The following is a 21,706-nucleotide window of genomic DNA, read 5'->3' as shown; positions in this document are numbered from 1 at the left end:
ACAAGACATGCCGTAAAAATTAATGGTTAAGAAATATTGTATAAAAGATGTTTAGAATGCATTTTTTACAATATTTTTCTATGAATTCATATTCATTGAAGAATTGTATTAAATTTATTTGAATTTATTTGATTAAAATTATTTCAAAACCTAATTAAATTAATAATTTGAAAATTAATAAAGACACCACTTTAAAAACAATGTCATGAAAAGGTCAAACTCAAATTTATTTTCCTCATATTTTGGTTCAGTAAAAAATACCTTATGTTGTTCTTAATGATTCAACCCGGTACCTTTTTACTGCTCGATATCTGCTCGATTATCTGACAGATGCCGGCTTACAGCTTAAGCTTTCTAACTTAAACCGTGATCTGCCCCAATATCAGTGACATTTTGCAGCAAAAAAAGTCATGATTATGCTTGCGCTGGCATTAAGGTCAGCTTGTCAGTCAGAGAATCACATTTGACTCAAGTAGTCACCTGTCATTGGGGTCTATGATACCTTAAGTTAGAAAGCTAAAATTTTTAGCCCGGATCTGTCAAAACATCGAGCAGAATCGAGCGGGAAATTGGTGACAGGTAATATCATCATGCAAGGATTCCTCAAGGACCTAGCATTTTGACATAAAGAATTACATTAGGCTGCAGTTTTGTAGAACCGCGTTTTGACGAAACAGGAATTACAGCGTCGAAATGTAGTTCGAAATAAAGGCATAGCACAAGTAAAAATTTGTATTATTTTTCATAAAAAGCTGAACATAATTAAACTCATGTAATTTCATTGTTGTTTTAAATCCAAATTCAATCAACATTCAGCCGAATCAAATATGGCCTAACCTGTTTTAGACCTGCTAGAAAAATGCCTTGTTTTGACATTTGTCGAGCAGCTGATCGAAACTAACATTAGAAAAATTTTCTAATCTGAAATACGCAGGCTTATTTTGCTGAGCGGTTTGTATGGAAAACATGCAGCAAATAAGCCGCGAAACGTCAAAGTCCATATAAAAAAACTAGTGGAAGGTATCATAGACCCCATTTTCGGCAAGTCATGACAAGTTTTCAATGACTATCAGTAATGAACATCACTTACCGTCGAGATGTTCATTGTTTTCAGTTGTGATCATCACGTGATGGTCATGACATTTTGCAGCACTGCGTGCGGGTTAATGATGAATCCTTATGGGTCAATGTGGCAAGCTACAAGACCGCTCGCAGCGGACGGTGTTTTGGTCGCGGTGGTCGTAGCGTAGCGTGCAAAAGCGCGTTCAGTTTTTTTAATTTATTTGTATTAAAATTATTATTTATTTACAAACGACCGATTACAATATGTTGGACACACTTTGGGCTGATAGTTGCATGATTTTTCCGTGTGGTATTTAGATAAAATAATTCAAAAATTCAATTACAAAAGAGGTATATAATTATGTAGGCGACGCGTGTTCATTAGTTTAAAGTACAAAACTTTTTATTAATGACGACTCGTTGCTTACAGTTGAGTTGCTCGATACAAACTAAAACTTTAATTCTAAGCTAATCCTACTTGTTGTGCCTAACCGATGGTGTTTGGTGCAGCGTGGCATGATGGTGTCAGATGGCGAACGCGGTCCAGAACTGCTGAGTTGTCGTCTAGTCCGGTCTGGACGACAACCGTGGGAAATGTTGCACTGTTATAGGTGTCGTATGACGGTCGCTTGTCATAGGCACATAACTATATTTCGCTACATTTTTATGCATTGCTTTAGCTATTTCCTCGCGGTTGCCCGTAACATGCTGGCTTTGGTTTTTAGCGAATAACAAAAAAAGTTGAAGAGATAGATGAAAACGACGTTCTTTGAGGTTGTAGAAAATAAAAGTTTGCATTTTTTTTAATGTTTGCAGATTTTTACAAAGCTAATTAAGCATGTGTTTATTGTTTGAAAGTATTAATAATGTTACATGCAACTATGTCACGACTAATGAAAATGTGTTCTTTTCGATACGCATAAACATTTAAAATTCGTTCCGAAATCCTGCTGGTGTGAAGGTATATAGTAATATAAATATATATTTAAATATTTTCTATTTATTGTTAAGTCACTGGTTCATGTAGATTATCAGGCCTTTCTTCTACGTTGTGTTAATCTTGTAATGACGCTAATTACAACAGCGCGATGGCGCTGGTCCTAACTGCTGTTTCTCCTCGCGCTAAGTCTTTTTCGCCTTTGTCAATCTTCGTGCCTTACTGTCAATAGTGTTGGCAAACAACACTTTTGTTCTGCGCGAGCAATATCCGTTTTTCATATTGCATGGTTCGTATTTTTTAAAGTTATAAATATTAAATCATTTAATTTATTTTTGAAAATAAATTATTAAATTTTTTATTTTATTTTATTTTATTACATGATTACGGCTTTTGCCATATTGTCAGCCACAGACGGCTGAGGTAATTACAATTTTCGCAAGGCATTTCCTCCTTGTAATTTGCCTTATCCCGGGCATACTCGGTTGTGGATGTCTTTTGAGGTGGTTGTAGTTGTTGGTGGAGTTGTTGTTAAGTGTAGAGTGTTAGTGTCGTATTTCGTTGTGTGCTTGGTTTATGCAGTTCTATTGTTTCATTGTGATGTAATGTCAATGACTGTACTGTTGCTTGGTTTGGTGGTGGTATGTTCGCAACTGCGTTATGGTCGCTCGATGATCGGGTCTGCGCGGCTGGTGGAGTGAACCAATGGCGATCTAGTCGTGCGCTGTTCGGTACTGAACGGGACTGTAACAGAACAAAGAACAGTTATAGTTTGTGGACAGCACAAAACACCCGGTCTGCCTCCATTTTGCGGCTCGGGTGTTGTCCTCGAAGACGCCTGTTTCCTCAACGGCTTGGCTAAGGTACTACAACAAAAACATGTATAGACACAACGGCTAACAATAGGTGTAGGAAGGGGAAGGAGGGAAAGTAGGGATAGGATTCAAAGGATAAGACCGTTGTCCCTGGCGAAGCGGAAGACAAGCCTCATGTACCTCAGGTCCCCGCAAGCCAAAACATCCCGGATCGGTGTATCCGGCAGTCTGCCAATGGCCTCGACTGCGCTTATCAAGCAGGGTCTCGCAGCTTCGAATTCCACGCAGGACCACAGAAGGTGATCCACATCGTGGAATCCAATGCCGCAGCCACAGACTTTCGTCTGAGCCAGATTAATACGCTGTAGATGTGCATCCAGGCATGTAGGCGAAATGATTCGACATGAGTCGAGACATCATCCGAATGAATGCACGATCTACAGAGAGCCCACCGAACCAAGGCCGCAGGGACACTTGCGGAGAGATCGAGAAAAGGTATCGCCCGAGTTCATCCGCCTCCCACATGCTCTGCCAGCGAGACAGGAAAAGTTGCTGTGGAAAACGAAGGAACTCTTGGGCAGAGATTGGTCGGTCGTAAAATGCGCCCTCTCTGACGCCTGTTTTGGCCAGTGAGTCTGCCTTCTCATTGCCGGGAATTCCGCAATGAGAAGGGACCCAAATTAGCGAGATTATGTACGCCTTGTCGAACATTGAGCCAAGTAGTTCAATGATTTTTATGGTAAGGTAATCCTGACTCTTAATAGCCTTTGGGGATCTCAGTGATTCAATAGCACTAAGACTATCTGTAAAAACGAAATACTGGTCCGGAGGACTCGCTGCTATCAGTAATAGTGCGTAAAAGATTGCGGCTAGCTCTGCGGTGTAAACACTACACGGCTGGCGCAATTTGTAGAAAGCTTCGGTGGACTCGCTAAAGACACCGAAGCCTATGCCCTCCTCAGAGGATGATTCATCAGTGTAGTACTGGCTTATTTGGTCAAGATGGCCATACTTGTTCATGAAAATGCCCGGAACTACCCTCGGGCGAAGATCATTGGGTATGGTCTTAATTTCCTCGCGCAGCTAGGTGTCTGTTGTTAAAATGGAACTATAGGTCTCAGGAAGGACAGCACGGTTTAATGCCTGTGGAGCGCTAGGATGCACTTGTAGGGTAACAAAGTCTTGGTAAACTTTCAAGATTTTGCTCTTAGAACCTGTCTCTAGAAGCGCTTTAAAATTTCCTATTATCAAGGGATTTGACACTGAAGAACGGACTAGAAGGCGAAGCGACAGCATTTCAAAACGAAGTTTGAGCGGCATCACTCCGGTCATCACTTCTAGGGACATGTTGTGTGTAGATTTCATGCTCCCTAGTGCGAGTCTAAGACAACGATACTGTAGCCTCTCCAGCTTGAGGATAAGCGTATTGGGTGCCCAATGGAAGCATATGCTTCCATATTCCAAAACGGAGAGTACCGTTGTCTTACAGCCGTTGCCACCAAATTTTAGTCCTAAGTCACAAATTTTTGTCTCGTAGGCACCTATTTTTGACAGTGCTCATCAAATTTTGTCTGTAAAGCATCAATTTTTGACAGAGCGCATCAATTTTTGCCAGTGCCCACCAATTTTTGACTAGAACGCACCAATTTTTGACTTTAAGTCATCAATTTTTGTCACATGACAGCTAGTTTGCCTCATTACTTGGTTTATAGTTAGCGTGTTGAAAGCTTGAAAACAAGAATCATGATGATGCATGTACGATTGAACGAGAAAAACAGAACAGAAAATTGTTTATTTTTAAGATAATTATTTCGTAAATTTTAACGCAATTTCACTGTTACAAATGAACAGTCCTTAATTGTCCGGTAAGGCAGTGAATTGATCTTGTTTTTAGTTCGTGTCAAAAATACGTGCTTAAGAGACAAAAATATGTGACTTAGAGTCAAAAATTGGTGCGTTCTAGTCAAAAATTGATGCGCACTGGCAAAAATTGATGCTTTACGGAAAAAAAATGATGAACTCTGTCAAAAATTCGTGACTTACGGCCAAAATTTGGTGGCAACGGCTGTATACAGTCGCAGAACATCTGATGGGTGTGCGCCCTACCAGAACCCTGTGACTGTCCTTAGAAAGTTGATTCTTTTACTACATTTTTGCACCAGATGGGCGACATGTTTACTCCAGTTTAGTCTAGAATTGAACCAAACACCAAGGTATCGAAAATTGTCGGTTGTTGATATCTTTTCACCATATAAAAAGACATCAATTTGCGGATCATATAGTCTTTTCTCCCTATTTTTTTGAGTGTCACTAAAAGGAGAAAAGACTACCATCTCAGTTTTCGTCGCAGAGAACTTGATACCAAGGTTGTCAGACCACTCGGCAAGATTATCCAAGGTGGTTTGTAAAGCCAGTTGTATTTCGGCGGCGTCCCTGCTTGCGACTGATATGACGCCGTCGTCTGCCAATTGTCTAAGGCTGCAGTTTGGCGCTAGACAAGAATCAATTTCACTAACGTAAAAATTATATAGCAGGGGGCTCAAGCAGGACCCTTGTGCTAGTCCCAGGAAACTAGTCCGCTTTAATTGCACATGACCATTGTTAAAATTCATAGCTTTTTCCGACAAAATATTGAATAAAAAATTATTCAACTTTGGACCAGCCCCGCATTTTCTAACTTTTGACTCAGCTTATATGGTGAGACTGAGTCAAATGCCCCCTGTATATCCAAAAAAATAGATCCCATGTTCTGCTTGCGTGCACGCGCAAGCTCTATTTCTGTAGTTAGAAGTGCTAGACAGTCATTAGTACCCCTGGCTTTACGAAAACCAAACTGGGTATCTGAAAGAAGGTTGCTTTTTTCCAACCAGTCTTCTAATCGGAAAAGAATCATCCTTTCCAGGAGTTTCCTCAGACACGACAGTAGCGATATTGATCGATATGAATCGTGTCTTGATGGCAGTTTGCCAGGCTTCAAAATAGGACAAATTTCACTTCTCTCCATTCTTGCGGGACGCTGTTGAACTCCAACATATTGTTGAAGATTCTTAACAGACGTTTCTTGCCTACGTCGGGAAGATTTTGAAGCAATTTGCTGCTAATCTGATCCAGGCCTGGGGAAGAATTTTTGCAAGATAGTAGAGCAAGTGATAGCTCAACCATTGTGAACGGTGAGTCCATCATAGGATCACTGCCAGGCGCATTTTGTATAAAGTTTTGCGCAGGAACGAAATCGGGGCAAAGCTTGTGGGCAAATTCATTCAACCACTCGCCAGAAAAGCTTTCGCTCTCATTGATGTTGTTGCTGTTTCGCATCCTCCTAGCCGTTTTCCAAAGGGAGCTAAGTGAAGTGGAGGGGTCTAGGTTATTGACATACCGACGCCAATAACCTTTTTTCTTCGCCTTCAACAGGTTTTTGCACGATCTCTCTAGTCCTTTATATTCTTCATATAAAGGCCTCGAGCCCGTGTCCCGGAATGCTTTATACGCCTTCCGCTTCTTATTGAAAGCCGCTTGGCAATCCTTGTCCCACCAAGGAGTGGGAGGTTTTTTGAATGTCCTTGCTTGGTGGGTGCGCCTTGATTGGGCCTCAAGTGCGCACTTGTTTATAGTTAAAACAAGTTTTTCATACTCCTTTACAGGAGACAAATCTTCCAAGACAAGAGAAAGCGAAGCGGCTACTAATTCACCGTATCTCGTCCAGTCGATGTTCCTCGTTAAGTCACATTTAACGAGGATTGCAACTACTGAACATCCTCTCTTGATGTAGGAAATTTCTATCGGCAAGTGGTCACTGCCGGTAGGGTCCTGTATCACCTTCCAAATAAAATCCAGGGCCATTGCTGATGGACATTGAGACAGGTCCAGTGCACTCTCCCTACTCATAGGTGTCTGCATCCTAGTTGCCTCTCCTCAGTTGAGTATTGTAAAGCCATATCTGTCGCAGATGTCTCGGATGATAGGGGCGCGAATGTCATCGCACCCCCATTCGATTCCATGGGAGTTAAAATCTCCCAGGATCAAAAGCGGTCCAGGCAAGACCGCTGTTAAATTTCCAAGATCCTCTTTGAACTTTTCAATTTTTTGCTTTTCATCATTGGCTATCGGAGGGATATAAATGTAGGCAATTGTCACGTGGAGATCGCCTAGTTTTGCCTTGATTGCGACAGTTTCGATGATTTCCTGCCTAGGGGTAGGTATTCTGGTGAAAGTGTGACTCTTTCGAACACCAATCAGTACCCCCCCACCCCTGGAAATTCGATCTTCACGGATTATATTATATCCCGGGAAGGTTAGTGTAATGTCATCCGATAGCCAAGTTTCACAGAGAGCGAACACATCACAATTGTGTTCGTCTACAAGTGCTTTAAAAGAATCTAATTTTCCAAGCAAACTTCTACAGTTCCACTGTATGAATGTAGCCATTGGAGAGTTAATCGTCCAAGCGTACCATCATACTTAAGCATGGCCATTGAGCCAGCCTTAATTATTAAATATGCAAGTAATAAATATTTATGATTAAGTACGTCTACAACTAGTTCCTCGGTTTCCTACCATAGTTTCCCGTTGAGTTGCGTGTTTCAACTTAAATTTGAAAAACTTGTTGACCGCTTCAATGGTCGGTACACCATAACCGCACGTACCGATCATTCTAAACATCTTTAATATATTTACTTTATTTGAAACCTTAATTTTTGGGCCATTTTTACCGACATCTGTCCAGCTACAACCGCATATAAACTGCCTGTTGATGCATACGGTTCTTCGGATCGTCGCGACAAATTTGATCAGTTAACCATGCGCCCATTGCTCCGAAGAAATCCGTATCAGTTCCCAACCTGGCCTCCAAAGCGTCTAGTTGTTCCGCTGTTTTTACTATGACAAAGTCAAAGCGATCTGAAGCCTGCGATGTCGTAACCTTTCTGATGATATCGTGCATTGTTGACATGACCGCCAGTGCATTATCGGTTTTCATAGCTAACTTTTCCATCAAGGTAAATTTTGCTGAAATAGCGATATGATCAACGACCTAAGCTTCGTGATGTTGTCTTGGTTTTGTTTCGTTTGATGCAGCAGCTCCTCAAATAAGTCGGTTGTAGGAATGAGATAGTTGTTGTTCAATGTTGTAGGAAGATGAGATAGTTGAAGTAATGTTTGCTCGACTCTTGCGTCTACACCGTACTATTCTTGGAGACGGTTGCAATGGTTCGGCCAAAACTGCACAGTCCTCTAGTTGTTGAAGTCCTGAAGTCGAAGGCTGCTGGAGTGGTGATGTTGAAGCCGGAACTATATTTCCAATGTCGAGGGACGGCAACTGGATGTTCGATATAACCTCAACACCAGTATCGACGAAATCAGTTTCCTGATTTTCGTCCAGACGCAACTTTTTGGTAGAAGAATACATCTTTACTGACTTGTTTTCAATTTGATGGTTTTGAAACGAATAATGGGGACACGTACAAAATTTGTATTAATATACAAAAAAAAGGAGAATTCCTTACCTGTATTACAAATGGCTGAAGAACTACCCTTAAATAATGCTGTACACATTTTATACGTTCGTTCACTCATCGAGGTTTTCTAGTTAAACTCGTAGGTACTCAAAGTAACACTTATGGCACTTGCCTTTGAGGGTAAATTTAACAGGCGTCACACGCAGGACAAAATAATCCTATTTAAATGAAGGCATGTTCACAAACAAATCATTCTTAAGTCAGCCACACTCGTTACTGGTTCTTAACATTCAATCATAAAAATAATTCAAAGAATGGCTACCAAACGTATACGCGACACCGGTGGTCTATATAAACGTCGTAATAAAATCACCAAACAGTTCGATAAGGAATGGGAAGCACTCCATCCAGCTCCAAGTGCGTCTATTTTGGCTGTTGATGGTAAGTATATTTATTGCTAGAGCAATTTTCGTTGATATCGCTTTTATTGATTACATATTCTCCATTTATCGTTCCAGACTTTTCTCCAAACTTTTCCGAGGCTGATTTGCGTACACTGTTGCTTGATCCAGGGGAAAGTGTTAACCCGGATGGCTCAGTTGATGATGATTACATAACATCGGATGAAGAGCTAAGTACATCAGATGATGAGGAATCAACAAACGAGGAAGAGATAGGAGCAACATTATTCGTGGATGATTTACGAAATTGGGCCCTAACGTCAAATATGACGCATACTGCGATGAATAGTCTGTTGAAACTTTTAAAAACTAAAAAGGTTGTGCAGTCTCGTTTGCCAAAGGACTACCGCACACTGTTGAGAACACCGCATCGGACGTGTGCATCCTTCATCACAATCGAAGGTGGTCAAATGTGGTATCATGGCATTAAGCAGTGTCTTCAACATTACTTCAGCGATGTGAAACCATCCTTAGAGTCTCTGTGGATCGATATTTCCATGGATGGTTTGTCACTTCATAGAAGCGGACCCACTCAGTTGTGGCCTATTTTAATGAGGCTGTGTGAAGTGCAGGAAGCTCCAATATTCGTCGTTGCTATATTTTGCGGGTCATCTAAACCTCAAAACGCCGAACAATATCTAAGACAGTTTGTCACAGAGATCAACGAACTTCAGAGCAACGGTATTGTTTTACAAGGCGTTACACATCAAGTAAAGCTAAGGGCTATTATAGCAGATTCACCAGCTCGAGCTTTAATTAAAGGTAAGTGTAAAAATATGCTTTTGAAATCAAAAGAAGGCCTTTAATTTTTTTTATTTTTTTTCCCAGGTGTCGTTTCGTTTAACGGTTGTCATGGATGCTTAAAATGCACAGACATTCCTGTACATGACACAGCCACCAAAAGGATGTATTTTGCAGGAGTGGGAATAGAAAAGCGGACAGATGCCAAATTCCGAGCACAAGAATACCCTCAGCATTGCAAAAAACCAACACCTCTAATCGATATTTTGTACTTCGACATCATCGCAGACGTCATTATTGCCGACAGACTTCATCTGATTGATCTTGGGGTGATGAGGAAACTGTTAAACGGATGGATTAAAGGCAAATTTACTAAAGGACCACATCACACCAAATGGACTTCAAGACAATGTGATATCATTTCGGAATTTTTATTACATATCAAGCTCCCTTCAGAAATTCATCGAAGCCCGCGAAGCCTACAATACATCAAATTCTGGAAAGGAACGGAGTTTAGAACCTTCTTACATTACGCCAGCGTAGTCGTTCTAAAGGAAATACTTCCGGAAACAGCATACAATCATTTTTTGCTACTGTTTTGTGCCACGACATTCCTGTCAACGACTGTGTATGAAAACGAATGGGAACTTGCAAAAGAAATGCTGGACCTGTTCGTCAAGGATTTTGGAACCATTTATGGACCTAGCAGAGTTTCAAGCAACGTTCATAATCTTCAGCATGTTCACGACGAAGTTGCCAGATTCGGACCATTAGAAGACATCTCCACATACGGCTTCGAAAATGAACTACAACGCTTGAAACGCTTGATGAGAGGTGGCAGCAAATTTCTGGAACAAATAGTCAAAAGAGTGTGTGAACTACATCACACAAATGTAGCCGGAGAAAACGACGAAACCAGTAGCTACCCATCGATAACTACAAAAGGCCAAAACATTTCGTTGGCCATAAATCCGGAATTCAGCTTAAGGAAAGGACCCAGGAACGAATGGTTCTTATTGAAAGACAGCACCATTATGAAGTACTGTACAGCAGCTCAATCAGAAACTGGACAAATAAGCGTGTATGGTTATAACTTTGTTCGTCAGTACGAATTATTTGACTATCCCTGTTCTTCGACAAAGTTAATGATCTTCCAGGCCAGCATGAGTGACCTGTCGTCTTCTTTAAGACAAGTTGCTGTCTCGGACATACGTTGCAAATTAGTAGGAATTAGTGTAGATAAATCGCAAGGAGTTGTTGTACTTCCATTACTACATACATTACAACCCAAGTAATTTAGAGTTAAATAAATATTTAAAAAAAATACACGTGTTTAAAATTATTATAAGCACTAAAAGATATTGGTTTAGGCAAAAAGATGAAAAAAATGCATTTCATACACACACACACACATGGCTGATTATTAAATCGAAACTGATGGCGTTAATAAATGCGTTGCTGGAAGTCTAAGGAAACCTTTGAAAAACTCTCAATTTCAATAGAATACGTACGTAGCTACGACAGTTAACATGTTCGAATCATACCTCCAAGCACTAGAATAACACTCGGCACAGATCAGCGTGTAAAGGTAACGAATGTTTTTTTTTTTTTTCAAAGCTATCTACGTTCATTTTATTCCAACCATACCAGGCATGCCATAAGCGCGCGGCCGCTACCCGAATCTAAGCATAACAGGGATAGCATCAACACGCAGGCTTTACACGCCTCCAAGCAACAACAAACATTTTTATAGCCTACTTGTCTTAATTACCTGGCAGGCTTCATGCCAATGCTACAAGGGGGAAGGAAAAGAGTTAAGCACCTGAAGAAGTGGTGTGCAGCATTTGTGTTTTATAAACTGTTTAAAAATAAACTGGACTCACTACCTTTACCGTGGTATCAAGATTGGTGGAAAAACCATTACCCCTAAAAAAAATAGTTTCCACTATGTATGTATATATGGTACACAACGTACCATCAGTAGGTGAGCAAGAGGAAGGCCACGTTTCTGAAACTCGATCACATGAATGCGCGAGTTAAGAGTCAACGACATTATCGTGTCAGCAACATCGATGGCCGTAGCTGTTTCCGACCGCATCCAAATGCACGGATAGCATAAAACCGATTAGCAATAAAATTGCTATTCGGCAGAAATAGCGTATCGATGCAATTCTGACGACGCAGTTGGTACACCTCCGTTCCCTCCCTTCCTTCATCCATCCAATTACTGGCAGTAATCAGCACTCGACGCGTTACCAACTATTTTATTCGATCATCATTCGTCCGAAATTTAACTCGCGTTACCTCGATGCCGAGAACTCCCATAGTAAGGTCATGCAGGAAGGTTTTCCTCGAAAAAGTCGAAAAACACGCATGGTAACATCAGGTCGATCCGGGCCCGCTGTCCCGGGAGTAGGGATCGTGTTTTTTCCGGCCACTTCGGATTGCATGTTACAGTGATGAACAGGTCTGGTTTGCCCAACGCTCGAACGATGGCCATTGCGTCTTGATATTGCGCCCGCATGTATCGATTGCTTCCGACGAATGATGGTCCGAGCATAACACGCGTGCCGGTACGTGAGAGGTTCGACGATGGATGAATGGAACGACGGACATTGGGAATGGGTGATCCTTGTGGCACCGGGACTTCCACAGGCAAATTATGCAATGATAGCCGTGTGCTACTCACAAGTGGCCGGTCATGCCCCGCCGGGATATAAATTGTCGCTGCCGATTTGCTTCGTTGTCGTGAAGAAGACGCACGCATGTTTGCAACTGTTGTTGTGTGGATACGATGGTAATTGGTGCTGTTGGTCCTGGTGCTGGCTCTGGTGCTGGTCCTGTTGCTGGTCCTAGTGCTGGTGCTAGTTGTGGTGCTGGTGTTGGTACTGGACCTGGCTGTTGGCTGTGGTTGGCTCTAGAAGAAACAGAATTGCTACGGGCAATTCGCTTCCTGGCTCTGTACAGTGCCTTCCTTTTCCTAGCGAGTCTTTCCTTCCGTTCGTCTGCTGTTTCTTCCGGAGGGGTACTGTAACTTATATCCTCGATCTGCAACGGGATCGGGTCGAGGATATGTTGTACTTCTACCGATGATGCCGGTACTGGTGTTGGTGTCGGTACTACTTATGGTACTCCGGAAGAAGCAAACGTTCTCCGAGCAAGACGCTTCCTGGCTCTGTACAGTGCCTGCCGTTTCCTAGCGAGTCTTGCCTTCCGTCCGTTTGGTGTTTCTTTCGGTGGGGTGCTGTACCTTTTATCCTCGGATCGGATCGAGGGTATGTTGTGGTTCTACCGATGATGCCGGTACTGGTGTTGGTGCCGGGACCACTTCTGGTACTCCGGAAGAAGTAAACGTTGTCTGAGCAAAACGCTTCTTGGCTCTGTACAGTGCCTGCCGTTTCCTAGCGAGCCTCGCCTTCCGTTCGTCTGTTGTTTCTGCGAGTGCGGTTGGGTATCTAGCAGCAGTACGTTGCATTTCGTTTCGTTCTGACACGGTTTCAACTGAGGCGCTACCACTATTTACTTGGCTGGAACTCATGGTAAGCCGAACGCTGAAAGTAATCTAACTTAACACTTATCGCTAGTCACTTATTGCTACGCACTTATCATTATAGACGCTTAATATGATAATTATACAACACTTATAAGTAATAATGTTAAAGAAATGAACATGTGTTGAATATAATGTAAAAATACTAATTAGAATTAGTAATGAGAATATAAAAATAATTAAAAATAAAACTTTTTTCTGAACTGAATGGAGAACCGACACAGGGATGCGGGAAGTAACCAAACTTAACAGAAAACACTTTTCGCTAGTCTCTTAACCCTATACACGCTTAATATAATAATTACACTACTCTTAAATAGTATTAGAACTGTAAGGAATTGAATGGAATAATAATTATAATTAAAAATGGGAATATAGTGTAACCGTAAATTTTATTTTCGCTAGATCTCACACGCACGTCCTTCGCTTGCTATCGCTGTTTCGTGAATCCTACTTCTCACCGTGCTACTTCGGTCCTATCGATCTTATCGTTTTTCGAAGCAGGGTTACTCCTGTGGGTTTCGAAAATACTGAGTACAATAGGAATATTTGAAAAAAAAACCTGTTTCCTAACGGAATGTGAAGGCAATACCCAGCAGGGATACATTGACGCTAGTTTAATCGTACGCACTTATCGATGTAATTCGCTACTATTCACTACGCATTTATCATTGTACACGCTTAATATAATAAAAGCACTATTCTCCGCACTAAGGTCCACGGATTTAATATAAGGTAGGCAGAATGGGAAAGCACTCGTGATGCGATTTACATGCGAAAATAAGAAAAGACAACCATGGACAGCGATTAACATAACGGCACAGACACATGTATCCTTATCACGCTGTAACGGCAATCGTAGAAGCACCAAAGGAATCAGAACACGGGTGGGATACTGCACGCATAACAGTAGAAATCTAGGCGTATGTTATCATTGAGTGGATAAGATAAAAAAGGGAATTAAAGCGATGCAAATATGTGCAATTTATATATTTTTCATTCATCTGCAATTGGTATGGCATTAGGCTGCCAGACCAATTGCAGATGAATAAAAAATATATAAATTGCACATATTTGCTCCGCGTAATGTTACAAATTACGTGAATTGGATCTCGGCAATGCCAAAGTCTACCTGTGATGCGTTAACCCAGGCATGAGCATCCTAGGGCCCGCTGGCCGCTCCTCAAGGGGGTTTTATGCGGCCCGCAAATCTAGATTCAAAGTTTCATTAGTTAGAATATTTCAAATGTTATTAGGACTTCAAAGTAAGCTTCAGCGTAGTAAGCTTAAAGAGCTTTACTACACTGATTATTACATCAATGCATTTCGAAGCTATAAAAGGTTGCTGCGTTAACCCGTTATGTTATGGGTATCCATCACCTATCCCTCTCTTCTGTGCCGCGATTATTCGACTTAGTTATCCGAGTTTTTTTTTACGTGTCCCGACTATGCCCCGTTCGCGGTATCAAATGTGAGTGTGTGATATTATTTCAAAGTGTGCAATAGTGTAAAAAAAAATTGTGTTGTGTGCTTAGAGTTTTGTGTTTTTTATTGTCGCTAGTGTATATGTGTGTGGGTGTGCATTATCCCCACAGTAATTAAGTGATCATGATGATTATTAGGTGTACCCGCCCATGATTAGGTGTACCCGCCGGTGAAGTAGCGGTGACGCATTGGAATGTGCGTTGTACTTACGGTTTGTACCATACCGGAGTGTATGCTGATGTGTGTCCGGATTTGCTGAAATCGGAAAACTCTCCAGAAAGATATGTTGCTGAGCGAGCCATGCAATTATTTCCTATTACGGAAACAATAATGTTCTTGTACCTTTTCGGCTAAAGGCTGAAGAAAAAATATCATAAAATCCGATACTGCGAAACTGTGTCCGCATTTTTTCGGTGTCACTCAAACGGAGTGGACCAAGCGTTTTTTAGCGTTTATACAAAAAAGAAATACGCTATAAAAATGATCAGGCCGATAGTGTTTTTTGTTTCTTGCAACAACAAAACTTTAAAAAACTATAGTAAAATAATAATCATTACGGTGTAGAAATGATCAGGCCGACAGATGTAGAAATGATCACGAAAGAATTGTATTAATTAAATAATCATTGTACATAGTGTAGAGTATTGGATTATAGAAGGTAAACTCGAGTAACATTAAGCCGACTCTTTGAGAGCGGGCTGTAAATGACGGACTTGGAGGATGTAGGATTAGCGGCAGTTGGATGGCAACAGTCGCCACGAGAGAGGATCAATAACCGTGATATAACGAATACTAATAAAGGGAACTCTACACATAGTAGGAACCAAATTCAAAGAGTGAGTAAACCGACAGCCGGTTGATAAATTTATAGTGCGGTGAATGTTTTGGCGAATTAATGAGTGACGCGTGATACGTGATTTTCATCTAAAGAAATCAACAAAAAATATTGCAACAAAATAATAGTACAATAATCATTGTAAATAGTAGAAACAATAGTATACTAACGGAAAAAGTGAATAAACAGAAAGCTGGCTGTCGAATGTAATGCGCTGAAATTTAGGCGAATAAAATGCGTGACGCGTGATTTTTTTTTCGACAAAATAATCAATAGCATAACGCGGAAAGATGATGCATAACGTTTTACGAAAACTAAAAAAAGACTAGCTTAAACTCCAGGCCCGGTATATTACAGGGCAACGCACGGATTTGGGGTGTAAAAATTTAGAGGTTGTAACATTTTCTCACAGGTATAATAAGCGTTTGCTTTATAAATGTGAGCTTACGCGAACTATCCGTTGTCCGACTTGACTCATGGCTTCATAAGCTGAGCGATATGGTAAAATAGCCACACAAAACTTTAGAAACGCTATGGTCACCCTTTTCGATACTGAACAATGTTAGAGTTAGTTTTTGAAAAATTAACGCAGTGTAAAACAAAGTAAATTTAGTTTTTCAGGGAAAAAGTAGAAATAAAATAACGAAACGTATTTTTACAAAAGTGAACTAAAATAAATAACAATCTATTAATCAATTTGTGCTATAAGTTATTTGTTTGTAACTTGTAAAATAAATAAAATGGCATAAGCGGTTAGTGTTAATAATTAATATTATTCAATATAAGAAAAACTTAAGAATGTACTGTGAGTAAGATTGCAAAACTATTATTTAATTATTAAGATACAAAACTGATTGTATGTGTGTGTTCGTACATCTTTGAGTGTTTAACGTATGAGCAGTCGCAGTACGACAACTATTTCATCATTTACATGTAAGCGTGAGAGTGCCATTTGTATATTGTTCGTTAAAAACACTTCAAGGTGGCCACATATGCTCCGTTAATTACAACGTAAAAATATAAAAATATACAAAAAAACACAACACAAAACTTCAGACATTTCGAGGCCCGGATAGTCACTTAACAGCATCCACATTTATAAGCGTTTGCATTATAAATGTGAGCTTACGTGAATTATCCGTTGTCCGACGTGACTCCTGGTTTCGTGTGGTAAGTGTGTTAACTTAATGATTAATTAATGGTTGTTTTATGTGCATTAAAAATTATCGTTTAAATACGGTTAGTTAAATAACGGTAAAGTTAAATAATAGTTGTGCAACCTTGTGTATTAGAATGAGAGTAAAACAAAATCTAACTTTACTTTCTTAGCGCAATGCACGACAGGGTTCATAATATGCTGATGCACTCTGCACTCGGTGACATCGCAATCGCTAAAATGTTTTGTGAAATGGTGTCGTGTAGATCTTTCTGTTTCGGTTGCCCCAATCCGCTCCTAGGCGTTCACCCGCACAAAGAACATAGAGTACTTGTGAGCATCAACGATATGTTTGATGCGGCATCTTTGGCAGTTGTTGTGATGATACTCAACATACTCCGATGCCGATCCCGGTGTCTCTAAAAGCAGAGCAGTGTATTAGTAAATGTGTAACCGTGCAAATAGACCTGGAGCGACATTTCTCGTCAATATTCGATGAAATGCGATGAAAAGTCCATATATAAAAAAACAGCATCGAAACGTCATTTCCATAGAAACACATAGAAATATTCCAACGAAGTAGCCACAGAAATGTCTGGCCGAGCGATTTGCTTTGTTTGCAGAATTGAGCTACTTTTGAGAAATGTCGCGCGAGAAATGTCGCTCTACGTCTATTTCCACGGTAATAGTGTTGCGTACAATATGCGCATACGTACGTTAACAGTTACAGTCCCGTGATGTAGTTTCCAGAGGTCTGTCCCGATGCTGCTATTTGATGCTCTTGATACACCGCTGCTGCATGTTGTTTGTTCGCGTGCTCCCAAAGTGATGCGGCGACATGAAATAAATAATAAAAAAGAATTAATAAGTGCATAACACCAATGGTAGGTATGGATAACGATACGTACATTATGTTTTACTGACTACGATGAATGTGTTGTCTTCGCCTCTGTTTTATACTTGATGTGTGATGAATATCCACTTGCTCGTTGCAGCATCCGGGATAAGGTCTCATTCAGCTTCTGAAAGCTATGGAAAAAAATGTAAATATGCAAATTTGGAATAGAACGGTGAAATGATTAAAAAGGAAAAAATATGATACCTGATAAAAGAAAACACTCCAACAGGTGCCGATAGCAATCAGAGTAGAAAGTTGATTATGTTGTCCTGGAAAGAGCAAATTGTGTAAGCAAAAAAAGTTAAGCGTAAATTTTATGCATATTGTTTGTGTGTGTAGAAATGTATAACTTACCTATTATTTGGGTCGTCATAAATTGGGCGAATTCATCCTTGAGTTGAAGCTGGTTCGTCGACAAATAGTCAAATTATTACCTGTAGGTAGGAGAGGTTAGAGCTACTTGGTCATGAAATATTTAAAAAACGGACTGGCTTTCGTTCCTTTTAGCTCTTACCAACATACGAACGCGTTCCAGCACTACATTGAATGTAGCGAGGCATGAGGCATAGACACACTTGATAACTGTAGTAGGATTAATAAAAAAGGTTAGGTATTTTGTTATTGAATTTCTTACTTTTTTCTCTTTCTACTTACCTACATTGGAATGCGTCCGAATTATCAAAGTCTCGATCGATGAACTTGGTCAAAGTTTATGTTTGTTTTCGGGCTGAAATGAAAAGGAAGGATATAAAGTTTTTTTTTCTTAGATTTGTTTTTCTTCTTTTCACCTACCAACACGCGAATTCGTCCGAATTCGAATGAATAAACTCGATGAGGGCGAACAAATTATTATCTGTAATTTGAGGGAAAAAAGGTTCACAATTACTTCTTGCTTGTATTTGGTACTTTCATTCTTTTTCCTTACTTCCATCCGAATGCGTTCGACCATCAACAATAAGCTCGACCAATAAGGCACGAGGACATGGTATCTGTAATATGAATAAAAACTAAACAGATAGTAATGCAGTTTTTTTTCTTCGTTCCCAAATGTTCTTACCTGAATCCCCGAACACGTTCAATCGTCAATGATTTCTCGATACACAATGTTTCGCGTTGAGACACCATCTTGATTGTCGTGTTCAGGATTTGCGATCAGCACAGCTATATTCGCTCGTGACGTGACGCGGGACACTGCCACGTACAGCTGGCCGTGTCCAAACACATCCTTTGGCAGATAGAGGCCCAGATGGTTCAGTAATTGTCCTTGTGCTTTATTAATGGTCATGGCAAAGCACACCTGCACCGGGAACTGTTTGCGGCGGATTTGGAACGGTTGGCCCTTGTCGTTGCTGTCACAGTAGATGCGTGGCAGCAGCACGTCCGTTCCTCGCCGCTTGCCCGTCAATATCTTGGCGTGCAAGCAGTGCGTCTTCATGTCCACAATCTGAAGACGCGTTCCGTTGCAAAGTCCCATGTCGGAATTGAGATTTCGCAACAACAGCACCGGTGTCGATCGCTTCAGCCGTAAGCGATGCAGTGGTATGCCGCTAATGTTGAGCGAGTTCAGGTATTCGGATGGAATCTGCAAGTGTTCATGCTCCTCCGGGTTTACCAATGTGTCCACGGAACGATACTCCCTTGCCTGCCCGGGTAACTGATCCGTCACAATGTTGTTAATGACGGCAACGTCAACATTAAATGGAGACAGAATCGCACGATCGGAAAAGAATCGATCTGGATTCTGACAGTTCCGTTGCATGTCTGGGTAGATGCGGGCAATCAGCTAATTGATGTCCTAAGCCGAGTTCGCCGTACGGGGTACAACCATATCGTGCGTTATTTTTGCCAACGATGGGTCCGCTCCTGCAAACGTATCGTGTCGCCCTTTTCCGATACGCAGCAAAAAGTTGGCAAATTCCTGCAGCTCGCTGGCTCGAGTCGCGTTAGGATCCGTGCGAACCGGCTTGTTAACGCACAGCCGTAGCGTCGTACAAAGGGACCATAGTGTGGTCCGTTTGATGCACTCGTTGATTATTTGTGCATCATTATCCTTGGGTACAATGGGCAAAATTTGACGGAAGTCACCGGACAGCAGTACCACCTTGCCGCCAAATGGTCGCTGCACGCCCGTTATGTCCCGAATGGTACGATCGACTGCTTGCAACGCGTACTGGCTGCTCATGGATGCTCCGTCCCACACGATTAGCGTTGCCTGGCGGATGAGTTCAGCGCGCTTGGACTGTCGTGGGATGTTGCAAGTGGAGTGTCGGTTTAAGTCGAGCGGAAGCTTATACGTTGAGTGGACCGTTCTTCCTCCAGTAAGCAACAGCGCAGCTATTCCACTCGCCGCAGTGGCAAGGGCAATTTTTGACTGGCGTCGCGTGTATGCGAGGATGTTTTCCAGCACGAAAGATTTGCCCGTACCGCCAGGACCGTCCAGGAAGAAAAAGCGATTGTCTTCAGCATCATAGGTTCCGGTTCCGGAGTTGGTGTTCACATCCGTATCCGTTGTAGTGCTCGTCGATATCCGAACTCGATCAATGGCCGCCGTAATTTTGTCGTACACTGTACGCTGCTCGTCGGTGAGTATGTGTAGGGTGGCCAAAGTTTCGTCGAGATCGTTCACTGCGTAAGCCCGTTCGGTCGTGATGAACTCGGTCTTCTCATTCGCATCGTTCCTGAGGTGTTCTGCAACGTGTTCATAATCCTGCAGCTGTGGCATATCGGGAAAGGTGGTTAAATCCTTTGCCGGAATGGTACCTCGCAAAAACCGATCGATTTCGCGCAGCGCACGAAAACGTTCGACGTCAATCAGCAGCGTATTCAGGTCGGACTGTTGTGATGTATACCGGTCGCGATTGTGGAAGTAAAAGTCTTCACACAATAGTTCTGCGTACTTATCCCACAGCTTGCGCGGTTCTTGTGGCATCCCAGCTAAGATAATGAGTGCAAAGAAATGGCGAAATTGGGAGGGCTTTTGGAATGTGGCCGCTTCCTGTAGAGCCCGTTCCCACTCGGAATTATCTTGCAACAGTCCTTCTCTGATGGCAGCTTGCTGGAACTTGCATACACTGTGCCGTCAACAGTGCGCAAATCCTCGAACGATGTCTGTCCTTTGTGGTAGCACAGTAGCAATCGCAGACAGTAGCGTTCCAAGAGCTGCATTCCCCAGGACACCATGCGTCCAACTACCGTTTTGTGCGAGGTACGGGTGCGACGGATCCACTGCTTGGTGCCAAGTTCGTGCCACGGTTGTTGCTGACGCGCTGTCGGTTCACCGTACCGATAGTACATGGGTACGTCGTGATAAAGGAGCGTTTTGGGGAAATCGTCGCTAGCCGCAAGCAAGAAAAACTGAGTCAGCATTGTGCGTTTTACACGGTTTAACGCACAGGAAAGGTTCTCGTTCGCTCGGTAAAACACGTGCTGCTGGTTCGCCAGGTGGATGGGCAGCGTCACGACGGTGTGCGTTTTCGCCTGCAGCTCGAAACGCATGTTACGCCAGCAGCTGTCTGTGGGTGATAGGTAGCGTGCGTCGATGAACTGCTGTATCTCATCATTGCCACCGGTGAGAGATATGCTCAGCCGATAATGACCCTTGTACACGTACTTGTACAGATACTTTACACTGCTGATCGTTGTGCATACTTCGACGTTAATGTGTCAATTGTACTTGTGACTTAACCACGAGTTTTACGGTAAAACGTTCCGATTGTCGAGTACCGTTCCATTTACCGACACGGTGCGTCCATTGTTTGTTATTTTTGTTATTTTGTTATGTATGTCCGTTCGCAGAAAGGCTTCGGATATCGCTTTGACCAGACACCATCCTTCATGCATGGTGAGGCAGAATGCGCTAGTCCGCACGGTCCATGTATCATGCAGGAGTGCACCGTTTGGCAGAGTTGCTCGCATCGTTCCCGATCGGGCAGCTCAGCCGATACAAACGGATCGTAGCTGTACGGCGTTTGTGGTTTGCCTGCTTCTACCAGTATCATCAGGATGTGGGCATGAGGTAGGCCACGTTTTTGAAATTCAATTATTTGTATGCGCGTTACCTTAACGCTGAGAGCTCCCATCGTGAGATCCTGAAGGATGGCTTTCAGCTTCAACCGGAAAACACGTACTGCCACATCGCCGGTTCTGTGTAATTTCCCCGTCGGCGTCGGCTGGTATCGGCACCGGACCTTCCATCGGCATGTTCGGCACGCGTTGGTTTGTATCGGCCAGCAAGATCGATCAATCCTGCGTATGCCTCTGTGCGCATTTGTGCCTGATTATCACCCACAAACGCTGCATATTGCTGGAACAAT

General features: G+C 42.1%; 2 protein-coding genes across 2 annotated transcripts in view; one reads left to right on the top strand and one right to left on the bottom strand.

The window, feature by feature from the left end:
- The window catches only part of LOC125769488 (uncharacterized), a 71,638-nt gene extending 61,395 nt beyond the window's left edge, over positions 1-10,243 (top strand). The window contains exons 4-6 of the mRNA XM_049438220.1: positions 8,581-9,490; positions 9,557-10,097; positions 10,150-10,243. Of these exons, the coding sequence (XP_049294177.1) occupies positions 8,995-9,490; positions 9,557-10,097; positions 10,150-10,243 (1,131 nt within the window). The 5' untranslated portion in view covers positions 8,581-8,994. The remainder of the gene's footprint in view (positions 1-8,580; positions 9,491-9,556; positions 10,098-10,149) is intronic.
- Positions 10,244-18,468: 8,225 nt separating this feature from the next.
- Positions 18,469-19,152, bottom strand: LOC125769487 (ATP-dependent DNA helicase PIF1-like). Its single transcript, XM_049438219.1, has one exon. The coding sequence runs from the start codon at positions 19,150-19,152 to the stop codon at positions 18,469-18,471; it is 684 nt and encodes a 227-aa protein (XP_049294176.1).
- Between the last annotated feature and the right edge of the window lie 2,554 nt (positions 19,153-21,706).

The sequence above is a fragment of the Anopheles funestus genome, chromosome 3RL, assembly GCF_943734845.2.
Source record: "Anopheles funestus chromosome 3RL, idAnoFuneDA-416_04, whole genome shotgun sequence".
In the NCBI taxonomy this organism is placed as follows: domain Eukaryota; kingdom Metazoa; phylum Arthropoda; class Insecta; order Diptera; family Culicidae; genus Anopheles; species Anopheles funestus.
This window is presented reverse-complemented; position numbering and strand designations above follow the sequence as displayed.

What these genes read in the sequence shown, in the direction of transcription:
- LOC125769487 (XM_049438219.1), bottom strand. Translation starts at nt 19,152, where the DNA reads ATGCAACGGAACTGTCAGAATCCAGATCGATTCTTTTCCGATCGTGCG.